A 17,816-nucleotide genomic window follows, 5' to 3' on the forward strand; every position below is an offset into this window, starting at 1 on the left:
TTTAAAACAGCATATTCAGTCTTGCTATTAAATCAAAGTTGCAGCTGTTTAACTTTTTGCTTAATTTGCATTAATGGATGTATCAGCCAAAGCTGGATTAACAACAGGGCAACTGGGTCGATTCCCCGTGGGCCCACATACACTAGGGGGCCCTCACAAATAGCTACATCACATTTGGGGGCACCGTGGAATATGTGTACTCTGGTTTCTGTGTGGCATAATGTAAACTGGGGGCACTACAATGTGTTTAATGCATTTATGGTGATGGGAGTATTACTTTGCAATAACTTCGTTAGCACATCATATTGGCAATTTTATCGGTAGTGGCCCCCACAAGTTTGTTGCTCTGGAGCCTCCACAAATATTAATCTGACTCTAGCAGCAACCGCCCCCCCCTGAATTTTCATGATAAGAGACAAGTGGTTAAATAGGTGATTCAAAGCCAATGTAAAAATCATATATATATATATATATAATATATATATATATATATATATATATATATCTCTGCATATTTTTACATGGTAATGAAGTGTAGTCTATCATAGGGGTAGTGAACACGACGAGATAACTATACAGCAGTTCCTGATCACTCACCTTTCTGATCGTCTGTGTTGTTGTCAGGGTAATTTTCCTCTTTCCTGATATATTCTTTGTTTTGTTTAAAAAAATTCCCGACGGCCCAAGCAATCAAGCTGGATAATTTCAGAATCACTGTCCCATCAACTGTATAGAGTCTGCAGGCCGGCCTGGGGAGGTCCAGTTCTTTTGTACACATGGCCAGCAGCTGGATAAAGACAGACAACATGGAGGTCTGAGTCGGAAATACAATCAATATGTAGATTTCATTATTCTGTAAATGAACAACATGTCCTTCCTAAATTAGGACGGCTGAGAGGAATGCTGCACTGAGATGTGTATTTATTAGAACGTCTGCAGACCTCTGCCCGGGGAAGCAGACAGATGTTTGGGAAACATGTTGTTTTTTCTGAGTGGAGGAGATGCATTCTATTTTATTCCGTTGGCTTTGAATTTGTATTTTATATGTTCATTCCATATGTATTTCGCGACAAAAACACTGGAAATATTGTCAAGAGGAGATATATATGCCCCAGGTTTTTAGCTACTGTCTGGTAGGCAGAGAAATATTAGCAGCCTTGATTGCCAGACCACCTGTGAGAGGCTATTAAAAGGTATGCCAGTCTCCATAGTCAATCTCTCACTGTCTGGGGAACAGGCAGGAGGCCTGTTGAGAGACACTGTGATTATTGAATTTAAGTGCGGTGATAAAGACTCTGAGAATGGGAATACTTTTGTTTAGTTAGAGCCGTACAAATAACAAATTTGTTTTCACTACTGTAGACAATGGTTAGAGGAATAATTCAAAATACAATGAATTTAAAAATAATTTAAAAACATAGCATCACAAGTTAAAAATCAGGCTCAAAAAATAAAGCATAAAAGTAAAAAGTATATTTCACTTAAAATTGCAACGCGTTTCACAACACCTGATCGCTTCCGATTCATTCAACACTGCTTGAGGTGCGAGAATTTAATCAATAGTGAAAACGATTTTGTTATTTGTAAATTTTCATCTATCCATGACAATAGTATTATGATGCCATTAAGCTAACTAATAAGTCATTTGATTATTATCTATTTGTTGTTGGGTCATCCCTTACTTGCCAATTGCAGCTCATATTTCATGTTTGGGTAAGAGGGTGTTTGACCACTTATATCTTAAGTGCTGACACTACAGTACCTTTAACAGTCGTATATTACAAGGCTCTCATTTATGGAGAGTAAGGGACTAATATTGCATAGCAGAAGTGTCACAATTAAGTTTTTTTTTATCTATAAAGTACAATTGTATTCTCTTTGGGTTAAGTTGGGAAAAACCCACCAGTTCTCCTCAGGTTGCAGAGATTGGGCACCAGTTAGTGCCCATTTTACATTCCCTATATATACTCTGCAAGCCAGGGAAGCAAGAGGGGGAAGGTTACAAATCACCTGGGAGCTTGACTGTGCTGAATTATAGGCAGGGGAAAGTGGGGCACTAACCCAGGGACCCAACAAACTTTGTATCCGATTAGGGCCTGGTGGAGCCAAAAAGTTGCTGAACTACTGTAGGGCCTGAACTCTCTCTCAGAAACCCTGTCTGTAACATAATTGACTGCATACAGGCAGCAACAGGCAAGGAAGGTACTAGATATTCTTACCTTTTGTACATTTGTGATTGAGGTCTATTCGGTGAACAATGCAGTTGCCGGGGAGCCGCAAAGTATAAAGCTGGTCTTCTGCCCTATGGCACTCACCTCTGGAAATGATCTGGCAATGATGACTCTTCCATTCTTGAAGCTGCAGCCATTTTTGTAGGCCTTTATTTTGACAGCCCTTCGACTTCGTGCCACGGATACGTCTTGCGCAATGGTTTGGCCAAGGAGTTGGGACCTCATGGCAGACAGAACTTCTTTTAAGTAATTTAAGGTGTTTTGTGCTTCAGATCTTGACAGGTCGGTCTATGCAGGGTCCAGAAGGATTAGAAAATGGTGACAGACCATCAAGTGTCATAAGTAAGAGGAAATGTTAAACAATGTAAATGTGTTATCATTCATACTTTTGAGAACACAGAAAAAAAACACATGGTATAATCTCCTGTGGATACATTTCATAAAGGCCACTATGCTGATGGTGCACAGTTCTTCCAGAAAACGAGGTATTGCGTGACTGCCAAAAAGTACGTCCACTGCTCTGATCCATTCTAACCAGGCGACACTGACCAAATCACTATGGGGTTTATGTATCAAGCAGTGAAAAGTGGTTACTACTGTATGTCCCACTTCTCCACAATCAGCTTTGAGTTAGGTAGGAGCTGATTGGTTGCTATGGGCAACTTGTCCACTTCTCCATGCTTTTCACTGTTTGATACATAAACCTCTATATGCCCTACATACAGGAGCTCCATCTGGAGTTATGATGAGGCCAGAACTTTTTTGAGGCTTATACATTACAATCATTACCCAAAAGGGCACATTTAGGAACTGTGAGAAACACAGACCAGCAAAACTTTTATTTCCATGGTTTCAACTCTGTAATGGTGAGAAAGAGAACGCCGTGGCAAAGTCCAACTTACTTATCTTCAGGAGAATCCGCTTTACAGTATAAAATACAATGTATAGATTTTTATACAAAACACTCCTCCATCTATCTTAACCTATATCTCAAATGAATCATGCACTATGGGACATCAGGATTTTCTTCATTACATGTGGTGCTTTATAACAGTTTAATGTTCTTTTTTATCACAATGGTTGAAGTGCGTCTAGAAATGAAATCTCCCACAAAACTGAAACTAGAAGGTGAAAAATGGCTTGTAATAAAAGTATAATAGGGACAAAGTCAGTTTTCAGACAACACTGAGGAGTTAGAGAATTTACGTTTTTTTTACTGGGAGGGCACCCGGCTACATAACGGGGAACCACAAGTGCCCCAGCTCACATAACGGGGAACCACAAGTGCCCCAGCTCACATAAATAGGTAGGAGCAAAAAATAGTTTTTCCAGTAGATGTATTCATGCACCGACTCGGCTGTTAGCAAGGAACTCCGCTGGTCCACCTAAATCCTGTTATTACACTCCCAGGCCAGGATGTACTAAGGTAAAAAACGCAGTAAAACCTACAAAAATGCAGTTTTCTGGGTTTTACCTCATTTCTCATATGTACTAAACTGCAAAATGTGATACATTCCAGAGTTTGGACCCTGTGGGATAACGTTACTCCATAGACGCCCTCTGAGAGTGATCCAATCGCTCCCAGCTCCCGTCGTGGCGCTCGCATCATTCTGCGCATGCACAGAATGACGCCAGAGGGATTTCTGGGTCATAAACCTGGATGTCCCTCTATCGCAAAGGACAGCTCTTACCGGGAGAGCTGTCCTCTGTGATTTTCTAGGTACATACAGGCGATATTACGTCAGGCATCAGAACTGTATCACCAGAACTTTAGGCCCTCAATCAGAGATGTACGCTAATGTCGTTGCACCTGCCCATTGACGCCACAGGCGGTCCCTGCCGGTCAATCAATTGGCGAATAAATCCTGACTGCCTGCAACATTGGTAATGAAACTTAATGTATGAACAATGTGACACACATAAGCGCCTGTTACTAATCACCTGTGCAAACATCGCATTGCATCCATCTTTCAATCAGGCCCTTAATCATGATGGTAAAGCATCATAATAACAGTTGTAAAGTTATGGAGGTTACAATGCTTTACCTTGCACATTACCAGCATGACGGCATGTCGCTGACCCCCTTGTGCTTGCCGACACTGAATGTCGATAGGCCAACTACATCCCAATTATAGTAAAAGTATCACTCATTAATGTATATTAGAACAAGGAAAGTCTGTATAATGGGCCTGACTCAGTTGTACTTTATTGCCAACGCAGCTGCTATCCCGTACAAAGCTGCTCTGCGAAAATATGCAAAGGCCACAGACGCCGGGGATTGCTGAGACGCCTAACAGTGGCATTGTAATTCCAAGCAACTTTAGATTTGGGAGGGGCGTGTCCAAACTGAAATCTAAATTGCAGTGTAAAAGTACAGCTGTGCAGAATTTGTGGGCTACATGCAAATGCAGCCAGTATTTACCCTGAATGCAAAAAAAAAGATGTATGTATTTACACCCCTTGCATTGCAACGGATTCAGTATGATTTACCGCCAGCCGCATGGGTCAAATCCCGACAGCGGCATCCCGGCAGCAGTGAAAATCCCGATCGTAGAAATGTAAATATTGACTAACCTATTCCATCCCCTAACCCTCCCTTAGGGTTGTCTAACCCTAACCTCAACCCCTAAGTGCCTAACCCTAACCCCCCTCTACGTGCCTAAACCTAACCCTCACTTCCCCGCCGCCTACACCTAAGTCCCCCGGGGGGGTGCCCAACTCTGACCCTCCCTTCGCCTAGCCTAAACCTATCCTCCCGGGTGGGTGTCTAACCCTAAGTCCCCCCTGGGAACCCTGAACCTAATCCTCTCCCCCCCCCCCCACCGTGGCTGTCCGCGCCCGGCTTACCTATGATCGGTAGGTCAGGTGTCAGGCTCCCAGCATAGGGAAAATGACAGGCGTTGGGATTTCGACGCCTGTCTTTAACCCTTGCCGGGATTAGACAGTTGGGAAGCAGACGGTCGGGATTCCGTCCATCATCTTCCCAACTGCTTCCCATTGCGACATGGTTTGTCCGGGTGCAGTTACTTGCTCTATCCAACTCTGTTTCCAACTCTGCATCAGGCCCTTAGTGCTCATACATGTACAGCGGGCATACATCAACATATATATAGTAAACATGGAAATTGCATTTTACACGTTTTTATTTATGGCCTCTAAAAAGAAGAGATATGGTAAGAACTTACCCTTGTTATCTCTATAGGGTCCACAGGAAACCTTGGGGTATAGGTGATGACGAAGACATCCGGGCACCATGAAGTTAAATTTTTTTCTCCCAGGTTGCAATGGGGCCCCCCTCTATACCCTGCCCCCAGGCCGCAGGCTCCTCAGTTACGTAGCAAGCCAAAGGCCAGAGGAGGTTAAAAGAGAGAGAGAAAGTCTGAAACACACTAGAATCACATTCTCACACTGAAGGAGACGGAAAACCGGTGCTCCAGGGCTGCTTCTTAGGTCTGGCAGATTTCTTGTTGGTGGATGGCCTGGGAAAGGACTGAGTTCTAGCCTTACCTGGGGTCCAATAGGTCCGACAGGATGGAGTCCGAGCCCCTGAAGAAGCTGGAGCAGAAGGCAGACAAGCCGACTTAGCTGCTGCTAAGGTATTTACAATCTTGTCCAAATCAGGGCCAAACAAGACTTTACTGTCATAAGGCAAACATTCCAACCCCTTCTTGGATTCCGCATCAGCTCTCCAAGAACGGAGCCACAGTGACTGGCGAGCCGCAATGGCCGCCAAAGAAACTCTGGCATTTAGTAGGCCAATATCCAAAGCTGCCTCATTTATATAGGTAGCCGAATCTCTGAGATTTCCAACAGATTCAGCTGTTCCCTGGTAGCATTAGAGACTAAGGATGTTTCAAGGCTATTAGACCAATATTCCATGGCCCGAGCCACCCAGCAAATGGCCAATGAAATATACATGCCTAGATTTAGACGCAGGAGGCTCATCCTCCTCAATTATCAGGGCTGCTTTTACAGCTTGTATAAGCCCTGAAATATTTTAGACTTGACCCCCACCTCCAGAGTAGGTAGCTCAGAGTCAGACTCATCCAGAAGCAGTCCATCATCAAATGACACATCATCATCATCCCATACAGAACATTGCAACGGTAGCAAGACCCTTTTAGCTGGTCTGCTGATAGGTGCGTCCTGCTGATGTATCTCAGTCGCACCCTGCTATATAGCAGGAATTGTATTAACCCACTGAGGGGACAACACCTGTGAAGGTGTAGGAGGTTGCAGCAGGTTTTGCGCTGGCAAAAGGTGCTGTTGTTGAAAACTGAACTGTGGACACATAGCAGGGCCTGCTAAACGCCCTGCAATGGTTGTTAGTGCTTTTGCAAAGCACTCCCATGGCGGTTTCTGCTGAACGGCAGAAGCCTCAGAAGGACTCGGGGCAGTATAGCACCGGAAACATAACTCCTCAGAGGCTATGTTCCCTGCCCCTAACACCGCTGTACAGTTTTTATAGAGCAGTTTAATAGGGGTTCACTTAGTCATATCACTCTCACTGCCAGACATAGTAAAGAGGATCACTTAACAGAGACTGAGGACCTCATTCAGAGGCGGTCGATGCAAGCGGTCGCACAGAATCAGAGTGGCCGCTTGCATCCTGAACGGCCGCCTCCTTGTCGATCGTTAAGCTATGGGTTACCACCCACAGCTTAACGACAGGTAGGGTCTGGGCACTCGTAAGCACCAGGGAGCTTTCTGCTCTGCGGCACTCACAGGTCTAAGTAGCATACCTATTAGCAATAGTAATAAATAACTACTAGCATACCTATTAGCAATAGTAATAAATAACTACTAGCATACCTATTAGCAATAGTAGTAAATAACTACTAGCATACCTATTAGCAATAGTAATAAATAACTACTAGCATACCTATTAGCAATAGTAATAAATAACTACTAGCATACCTATTAGCAATAGTAGTAAATAACTACTAGCATACCTATTAGCAATAGTAATAAATAACTACTAGCATACCTATTAGCAATAGTAATAAATAACTACTAGCATACCTATTAGCAATAGTAATAAATAACTACTAGCATACCTATTAGCAATAGTAATAAATAACTACTAGCATACCTATTAGCAATAGTAGTAAATAACTACTAGCATACCTATTAGCAATAGTAATAAATAACTACTAGCATACCTATTAGCAATAGTAATAAATAACTACTAGCATACCTATTAGCAATAGTAGTAAATAACTACTAGCATACCTATTAGCAATAGTAATAAATAACTACTAGCATACCTATTAGCAATAGTAATAAATAACTACTAGCATACCTATTAGCAATAGTAATAAATAACTACTAGCATACCTATTAGCAATAGTAGTAAATAACTACTAGCATACCTATTAGCAATAGTAATAAATAACTACTAGCATACCTATTAGCAATAGTAATAAATAACTACTAGCATACCTATTAGCAATAGTAGTAAATAACTACTAGCATACCTATTAGCAATAGTAATAAATAACTACTAGCATACCTATTAGCAATAGTAATAAATAACTACTAGCATACCTATTAGCAATAGTAATAAATAACTACTAGCATACCTATTAGCAATAGTAGTAAATAACTACTAGCATACCTATTAGCAATAGTAGTAAATAACTACTAGCATACCTATTAGCAATAGTAGTAAATAACTACTAGCATACCTATTAGCAATAGTAATAAATAACTACTAGCATACCTATTAGCAATAGTAATAAATAACTACTAGCATACCTATTAGCAATAGTAGTAAATAACTACTAGCATACCTATTAGCAATAGTAATAAATAACTACTAGCATACCTATTAGCAATAGTAGTAAATAACTACTAGCATACCTATTAGCAATAGTAATAAATAACTACTAGCATACCTATTAGCAATAGTAATAAATAACTACTAGCATACCTATTAGCAATAGTAATAAATAACTACTAGCATACCTATTAGCAATAGTAATAAATAACTACTAGCATACCTATTAGCAATAGTAATAAATAACTACTAGCATACCTATTAGCAATAGTAATAAATAACTACTAGCATACCTATTAGCAATAGTAGTAAATAACTACTAGCATACCTATTAGCAATAGTAGTAAATAACTACTAGCATACCTATTAGCAATAGTAATAAATAACTACTAGCATACCTATTAGCAATAGTAATAAATAACTACTAGCATACCTATTAGCAATAGTAATAAATAACTACTAGCATACCTATTAGCAATAGTAGTAAATAACTACTAGCATACCTATTAGCAATAGTAGTAAATAAGGACATACTACTCCATATAGTTGATTAATCAACTATATGGAGCAGTGTCTCTCTTATTTACTACTATTGCTATTGAGACCTGTGAGGGGGGGCAGGACAAGGAAGAATGGCTGGAACAGGGGGCGGCAGGGCAGGGAAGGTCTGGGTGGACTGGGGGGGAGGAGTAGCAGCAGGGTACCTGTTTTAGAATTTCTTCAACTGGCTGCGCTGGTGCAGCCAGCCAACCAGAATCAGCGCTGAGAGAGCAGAGAGAGGGGGGGCCCCGGGTGGCTCTGGTAGTAGCGCTGCATCCGTGCATTGGCTTTTCAAATATGACGCGGCTGTGAGCCAATCACAGCTTGCGGACCAGCAGCCAATCAGGAGCGGCTGCTCCTGATTGGCTGCCAGTCTGCAAGCTACAGCTGGCTCGCAGCGGCACATAAATGACATGCAGCTGACGGCATTGTATTTCAACTGTACGTGGCTGACACTGCAGCACTGCTGCACCCGGGCCCCCTCTTTGTCCGCTGTCTCCGGGCCTGGGACTCGAGGTCCGCCAATCCCCCCCTGATGGCGGCCCTGGTTATCGGCGATACTTGATCGCCGATGACGTCATTTTCTCCGTTTTCACTTTTCCCCATATTCAATTTCAAAGACTTTTCGCAGGTGCGAAAAGTCTTTGTCAAAAACTGGGGATAACTTTTCACCATAAAATAGGTGGCAAAAAAAGTGCAGAATTGGGGTTTTGAGGTGCAGACTTAAAAAAAAAGTACCCTGCACCCCTTGGAATATCTCCTAAAAGTAATCTGTGTAAAAAAAAAATTTAAAATGTTCCATAGAACACCCCAAAAAAAGTTTCGTTTTGGGGGCAAAAAAAAAAAAAGTTAGGGGGACAAACTTATAAACTAGCGAAATAGACTTAGGGTTGGTTGTGGCAGGTGGATTTTTAAAGAATTTTTAAAGTTCAAATTAGGGAGTTATTTTCATGTACTCCAAATTTGATGGGACTAGTTATTTTTAAAAAAAAAATGTTGCTAAATACTATTCTTCACCACTTTTTTAAAGGTGTATTAAAGCACCTGTAGAGACCGTTTAAGAACCCTAAATACCTTTAGCAAGGCTTTTCGGGAGTACCGATAGTGATCCCCCATGTTAGTGCATATTTTGGGGGGTGACAGGCTGATTTCCCCAAAAGTGACAGGACTTTTCGCTACTTACCTTTCCACCGGGTACCGTTTTCGCAGATTCCAAATTGAATACAGGGATACGCGGGCACGTGCCCGTTACTTTATCCCCAACAAAAGCTCAGATGACGGCAAAAAGTCCGGCAACTGATTTTTCGCCTCTAATTGAATATGGCCTTTAGCAGACAAAAGTGCTACATACACTGACCACCAACCAGAGGAAAGGTATGTAGGGGGACCCGTACTCCACACTGCCTGTGGAGATCAGCGACACACAGCCAGGACAATGACAGTCGAAGAACTCATGGGGAGGCGGAGCCGGAAACAGGAAGCTGTCACAGATCAAGCCAGACCACAGTTGAGAGGCGTGTTCAGCAGCGGGGAGGAGTCAGCTGTTAGACAGGGAAGGCTACACAACGAACCTGTAGCTGCGATCGTGAAAACGAACACAGCGGACATGCAGAGCCACAGAAAAATGATTGACATGAAGTGCCGTTTGGTTGGTCGAAGGAACGCAAGCGTGCATGTGCGTTTGAACATGAGGGGGGGAGATAATACCCCTGAGAGAATCTACTATCAGTGTGGGTGGTTGAGGGGTAAATCAAAGTAATCAAAGTAATATGATGCTGGTGGGGGAGGGGGTAAAATAATGAAAAAAAAATTAGGAGGAGGGGGGGTGTGTGCAAAAAAACTGGCTTTTTACAGAAGGGGTGCTCGGTTTATAAAACAGAGATTAAATTACTACTATGGGGATGAGGAGGTGTTCTATTTTTTTTTATAAAAAAAAACCCCGTGTGTTGGTTTTGGTTCTGTGTCTCCTTGTGGTTTGGATCTGGATTTGGTTTTGCCAAAACCACCCCTTGCGTGTTTTGGTTCTGTATTTTTCCTAAAAAAAATCATAAAAACAGCTAAAATCACATAAGTTGGGCCTGTTTTTGTTCCTACAGTATTATTAACCTCAATAACATTTATTTCCAATTATTTCCAGTCAATTTTGACCACTTCACAGCTCTCAATATTGATTTCATCTAGTTTAGGGCCAAAAGGTTGCATCCAGCTAGCTGGCTAAGCTAAGCGACAGCAGTGGGCGGCACTAACATGTGGCAGTTCAGCTTCCAGTATGGCACAGAGTGGCATTGCAGTGGTAGACAGGATGGCAGTTTAATAAACTATACGACCCCTAGGAAGTTTAAAAACCAAGCATGTTTTCCTTAACTATGTGAGAGGCCCGACGGACAAGGAATATGTTTATGGACTGAAGACAGGGAAAGGACGGAAGGATTGATTAGTTTTTAATTAATTTATTTGAATGTTTTCATTCTTAAAAAAAATGTATGAGGGAAGATCAATCTAGGATCAAGTTCTTCAGTTCCTAAAAGACATATTTGATCTGGTGAAGATTTTTTAATCTTTATACATCTAATAGAAATGAGGTGGCCTTGCTGGTGGAAGTGCTGCTAGAGCACCTGCAGAATCACAAATACGTGGACGATAAACTGCGGTCTGGCCGGCAGTGTCACCAAACAATAATAACGCAGCTAAGTTGCTAACACACACGAACAGAATAAATAAAAATAAATAAAAAAAGCACTTTTATTTTTTTATACACTGGGGAAGAGCACCCCTGAAAGAGGCAGCAGTCCCTTGATGAACAACACAGACAGCACCCCTTTTTTATGGACAACAAAGCACCCCTGCTGAGTGTGGACAGACCACCTGCAGAGTAACAAATACGTGGACGATAAACTCCGGCAGTGTCACTGAACAAAACATAGTGAAGAAAGAAAGAAAGAAAGAAAGAAAGAAAGAAAGAAAGAAAGAAAGAAAGAAAGAAAGAAAGAAAGAAAGAAAGAAAGAAAGAAAGAAAGAAAGAAAGAAAGAAAGAAAGAAAGAAAGAAAGAAAGAGAAAGAAAGAAAGCACTTATTTTACACTGGGGAAGATTGACAGAGCAGCCCCCCTGGACTACACAGCACCCCTTTGTGGACTGCAGCCCTAGCCTGAAGGACAGGACAACAACACAGCAGCAGCCACAGTTAATTGACAGGACAAGTGACACAGCAGCTGCAGCACCCACTGAAGGAAGCCCCCCTTTATATACTGCAGCCTAAGCCCCTTTATGGACAACGGACAACACAGCAGCAGCCTTCAGGCCAAGACTCCGATTGGACGCACACACTGAGCGACTGACCGTGACTGACTACACATCTGCTAGCTTCTCTCTCCACAGCCGGAGTGAAAATGGCACCAATCCCGGGAACCTTTATATAATCCAAAACCCGCGAGAATCCGACAGCGGGATGATGACGTTTTGCCACCTTTTGAGATCAGAGTCAGGCGGGAAAACCCGGGCCGCTCTTGGATCAGACTCAGAATTGCAATGTTCGGGTGGGTCCGGTTCTCTGAAAACCGGACCCGCTCATCTGTAATTTAAATATATTTTTAAAAAGACTTTTTAAACTATATTAAATGAAGAAAAAAATCCGACAATTTCTCACCGGTGTTGCCGGGAAAAAAAATCCTCAGTAAAGTGGTTAATAGTTTGTCAGTTGCTAAACTCCCAGATAAGTGCCTTCTGCAGTTATGTTACCTTTCTGATATGAAGACATTTGAATGGTCCTAGGGGGCTGAGGTTTGACCCTTTCCGTCCTGAGGCGCAGGAAAACAGCGTGCCGGCTGTGACTTTCCTCACATCTCTCCCTGGCCTTAAAGTTCTGGCACAAGACACACAAGTCATCAGTCCCTCGTTGTGTGTTGGAGACAGTAAAATATAGCCCTAAAATCCATGAAAATATCCATCAGAAATAGAACACTTCATTATCAGTGACTGACAGCATGCAAGTGAAATCGTATTGGCTTGCTTACATCTAGGCTTCTAATGTGCTGTATTATTACTACACAACCTGCCAGCTGACCACGCCTACAGCGTTTTGTGGCATGAGATACACATTGCTGCGGCCAATGACGCCACCGAGTGTTTTATATGTATTGCTGTTTTAAATTATTACTACAGTCTAACAAAGTGTGACTTGTCTTGTACAGTCAGAAAACCATGGAGTCCTGTTGTGTTTTGGAAATGAATGGTATACCGTATGCGAAATTGAAAACTGTGGCGCCATGATTACTTACTGGTTGACTTATTTCCTCAGCATTGGTAACAGTGAACGTACATATTGAAGTGTGATTGGCTGCTGTGATTTCCTTATCTAGCGCGTCACTGTAAAATGCCCTTATGACTTTCTTACTGTCACTGTAACCCCATTTCTGATTGGCTGCTCCATTAACGTGCTCTTCATATTTCTGCAATGAAAGAATACATTTATAAAAACAAGGTGCTTCAATTAGACCTTTTTATAGAAGCGACTAGTACAGATCAGCAGGTTTTACCTGGAGAATAACAGGACATCCTGCCAACTTCAGGTCTGTCTGTTTTAGCCCGGGGTATACTTTAGGCAATGAGATGGCCAGCACCAAGTCTGCGTTACTAGCCAAATGAAAGGTCCTGGAAAAGTGCAAAACAAATGCATATAATTGCTAATTAATTTAGTGGTCTGCAGTCATTATATTATGAAAATATGAGTACAAAGCACCAACGAAGACCCTAAGGGGCCAATTCATCATAACTTAATTTTAATTTAAATTAATATTTTCACCTGCAATTGTAAAAATTAAGGCCCTCATTCAGAGCCGTTCGCTATTTGCGTTCGTTTGTTCAAAAACAAGGGGTGGCTATGCAAATGATCCGTTCGCACATTGCAGTCTGTTCACACCTCTAAGTCTGAACAAGCGAGCAAAACATACGCTCTTTTATTTCTTAAAAACGCCCCCTGGCCGCTCGCACCATACGTCATGTCCGCTATTTATTAGATTAATCGAGTACATCGAACAGGATATGAACTGCTCGCTATTCTTGTGGTTGGTTTTTTCAACCGCTATTTTGCGAGCAGTTCTGAGTTAAAAAAAACCAAGTGACGTGGTCATTGACGCTGCTATATTAATTATGCACACCCATAAAACGCCCGTTTTGACCTTTAAGCACGCCTGCGAACGGATCTCCACTCCCCGTTTTCAAGCACCTTCCCCTGTTACCACCCACATACGCCTCATTCTGTCACTCAAAATAGCAGGCACTCGCTATATTGCGTACAAATGTTTTTCGGCCGCACTGACTGGTTCGCGCATGCGTACTAAAAACCGTACGCATGCGCAGATGTGCGAACATCGCTCGGAACGAGCGTACTGCCGCTAGCGAGTGGCTCTGAATGAGGGCCTAAGTTTTCAGGACATTCATCAAGAAGGTAGAGTAGGAGATATCACAGATCTCCTGCTTACTTTCCTCTGGCGGAATGGCCCACTGTCCCCATACACTAGTATCACAGATATCTCCTGCTTACCTTCCTCTGGCGGAATGGCCCGCTGTCCCCATACACTAGTATTACAGATATCTCCTGCTTACCTTCCTCTGGCGGAATGGCCCGCTGTCCCCATACACTAGTATCACAGATATCTCCTGCTTACCTTCCTCTGGCGGAATGGCCCGCTGTCCCCATACACTAGTATCACAGATATCCCCTGCTTACCTTCCTCTGGCGGAATGGCCCGCTGTCCCCATACACTAGTATCACAGATATCTCCTGCTTACCTTCCCCTGGCGGAATGGCCCGCTGTCCCCATACACTAGTATCACAGATATCTCCTGCTTACATTCCTCCGGTGGAATGGCTCGCTGTCCCCATACACTAGTATCACAGATATCTCCTACTTACCTTCCTCTGGCGTAATGGCCCGCTGTCCCCATACACTAGTATCACAGATATCTCCTGCTTACCTTCCTCTGGCGGAAAGGCCAGCTGTCCCCATACACTAGTATCACAGATATCTCCTGCTTACCTTCCTCTGGCAGAATAGCCCGCTGTCCCCATACACTAATATCACAGATATCTCCTGCTTACATTCCCTGGTGGAATGGCCAACTGTCCCCATACACTAGTATCACAGATATCTCCTGCTTACCTTCCTCTGGCGGAATGGCCCGCTGTCCCCATACACTAGTATCACAGATATCTCCTGCTTACCTTCCTCTGGTGGAATGACCCGCTGTCCCCATACACTAGTATCACAGATATCTCCTGCTTACCTTCCTCTGGCGGAATGGCCCGCTGTCCCCATACACTAGTATCACAGATATCTCCTGCTTACCTTCCTCTGGCGGAATGGCCCGCTGTCCCCGTACACTAGTATCACAGATATCCCCTGCTTACCTTCCTCTGGCGGAATGGCCCACTGTCCCCATACACTAGTATCACAGATATCTCCTACTTACCTTCCTCTGGCGTAATGGCCCGCTGTCCCCATACACTAGTATCACAGATATCTCCTGCTTACCTTCCTCTGGCGGAATGGCCCGCTGTCCCCATACACTAGTATCACAGATATCTCCTGCTTACCTTCCTCTGGTGGAATGGCCCGCTGTCCTCATACACTAGTATCACAGATATCCCCTGCTTACCTTCCTCCGGCGGAATGGCCCGCTGTCCCCATAAACTAGTATGGGGACAGAATTCATCAAGCTCTGAAAATACAATATTTTTGGAGCTTGAGTGAGGTAGCATTCGCCATCTTCAGATGGCGAATGCTCCCGCATGTGGATCGCAACCCACTCCTTCCCTATGGGAAGGAGGTCCGGGGTACTAAGAGGGATTCTTTTGGATCCCTCCACCCCTGTCCGGCTCCTTCCGCCGGACGTCGGGGCTCTTGTACGCATGGGTGACCCGTCGCTGCTCCGAAAGGAGTAGTGAAAAGATTCCCTGCTCCGAAAAGGAGCAGTACAGCCACTTGCGGAGACAGCTGAATCCGCGGCAAGTTAGAATGCTAATTATTGGGGATGAGGGTAGGGTCAGCGTCCAAGAGGCTTACTCAGCTGGCCGGTACCGTACAACATCGCGATGGTGATCCCAGGCTGAGGTCTCGGTCACAGAGCTAGGATTGCAGATGCTGACTCTTTACTTCAGACGCTTCCTGCAGCTTTAGAATTGCAGCAGGACGGGATTGTACAGTCGCTTGTGCCCAGCTCTGGACTTCCCTCCTCTGCTGAATCAGCCTGTGTACTGGGTTTCTTTTTTTTTTTTTTTTTAAATCTTTAAAAATTGCAAAACTAGTAAGCTAGTCTCTAGCCAAATCTAATTTAGCTAACATTAGCTGTTTTTAAACTGATAAATTGACCTTATTGCATTATATATAGGATAATGTATGTTCTGCTGTAAATTATAAGGACATTATACTGTAAGCCAGGTCTTCTTTGACCTTATAACCCCTGGACTTGTGCTTTTATACAGGTCAGGATCTCTGGAGAGACTTAGAATTTTCAGAATCATTTGCACTCTATAGGCTTGATGCAGCACGGATCGCAAATGCGATCGCAGCTGCGTTATCGCACGCAATGCAGCTGCGAAAATATGCTAATGGCTGCCACAGCTCAGCCAGCATAGAGACGCACGCTACTGCCTTCTCACATCCGTAATACCTCGCAGTCCTGCGTATATATCGGTGACATCGGGGAGCATTGGTCAGTCACGCACAATTACAGCAGGTCTGATCCGTCGGAGAAATAGCAAGTCTCTGTGCATGCATAAGGCTCTCAAGCTGCGCAGGCAATCGCAGTGGCTAATTTATGCACGCCCATGCAACAGCGTTCCAACATACAGACACGCCTGGGTTTCTCCAACCACTCCCCAGTCACCACCCCCAAACGCTCACATCCTGTCCCTCACTCTGCGATGGATTCCTATCTGCGTGCGTAATCGCAGTGCGATCACCGCACATGTGTAGTGCAGTGCGTATGTACTTGCGATCGCTGCTGAATTAGACCCTGTGTGCGTTATTCCTTATAATACACAAGGGCCCTCATTCAGAGCCGGACGCTCTGAGCAGAGCGCTCGCTCTGAATGAGGGCCGTCCTCCATAAAAATGGAGCGTCCTCCTGGACGCTCGTATAGCTGTGGGTCACCACCCACAGCCTATACGAGCGTGCAGGTTGATGGTCGCGATGGTCTTGACCATCACGACCATCGCCACTGCGAGCCGGAGCCTGCGGTTGAGTTTCTCAACCGCAAGGCCCGAAGTGATTTTGGCTCTATTAGAGCCAAAATCACTCCCACTGACATCACTAGTGATGTCAGTGGGCCGGCTTCTGATGGTAGGCGTTCCCTTGGGAACGCCCCCGTCTGGGAGGCACGCCCCCGGCACGCCCACCAAAGGGGGCGTGCTGTCAATCAACATCGACAGCACGCCCCCTTTGATCAGACACAACGAGTGAAGGAAAGTCCTTTGCTCGTCGCGTCTCGCGCATGCGCACGACGGAGCTCCCTCCGTCGTGCGCATGCTCGGTGCACACCATCGACCCACTTGCGAGCGGACAGCCGCTCGCGAGTGGGTCTGAATCAGGCCCTAGGTTTCTTAATAAATACCTAAGTGTTCATTAGGACTCAATGGCCCTGATTCAGAGCCGGTCGCTATTTGCGCTCGCTCGTCCAGAAAATAGGTGTGGCTATTCAAATGAACCGTTCGCTGTTTGCGGTCTGTTTACGCCTCTAGGTCTGAACGAGCGAACAAAACTTGCGGTCGTTTTTTGGGAAACTACGCCCCCTGGCCGCTCGCATCCTACGTCATGTCCGCTATTTATTAGATTAATCGAGTACATCGACCAGGGTATGAGCTGCTCGCTATTCTTGTGGTTGGTTTTTGCTACCACAATTTTGCGAGCAGTTCTGGCTAAAAAAAACCCAGTGACGTGGTCAATGACGCTGCTGTTTTAAATATGCACACCCATAAAACGCCCGTTTTGACCTTTAAGCACGCCTGCGTTCTGATTTCCACTCCCCGTTTTCAAGCACCTTCCCGTCACTCAAATTAGCAGGCATTCGCTATTTTGCGAGCACATGAATTTCGGACGCACTGACTGGTTCGCGCATGCGTATAACGATCCGTACGCATGCGCAGTTTGGCAAACATCGCTCGGAGCGAACGAGCTGCCGCTTACAAGTGGCTCTGAATGAGGGCCAATGTTTCTACGGATATTATTTACCCATGTTTATGGCAAAATACATGTCTAATACATATT

The 17,816-nt window shown here is 44.1% G+C and overlaps 1 protein-coding gene across 3 annotated transcripts in view; it reads right to left on the reverse strand.

Annotated features, from left to right (window-relative positions):
• The window catches only part of DCDC1 (doublecortin domain containing 1), a 533,665-nt gene that overhangs the window by 38,702 nt on the left and 477,147 nt on the right, over nt 1-17,816 (reverse strand). For all 3 annotated transcript variants that reach the window (XM_088470412.1, XM_088470415.1, XM_088470413.1), the window contains exons 30-34: nt 13,085-13,199; nt 12,827-12,997; nt 12,288-12,473; nt 2,316-2,519; nt 598-787 (exon numbers count right to left, since the gene is read on the reverse strand). In XM_088470412.1, coding sequence (XP_088326538.1) covers nt 598-787; nt 2,316-2,519; nt 12,288-12,473; nt 12,827-12,997; nt 13,085-13,199 — 866 coding nt within the window. The remainder of the gene's footprint in view (nt 1-597; nt 788-2,315; nt 2,520-12,287; nt 12,474-12,826; nt 12,998-13,084; nt 13,200-17,816) is intronic.

This window comes from Taudactylus pleione, unplaced genomic scaffold (genome assembly GCF_031769625.1).
Source record: "Taudactylus pleione unplaced genomic scaffold, aTauple2 ptg000100l, whole genome shotgun sequence".
Taxonomy (NCBI): domain Eukaryota; kingdom Metazoa; phylum Chordata; class Amphibia; order Anura; family Myobatrachidae; genus Taudactylus; species Taudactylus pleione.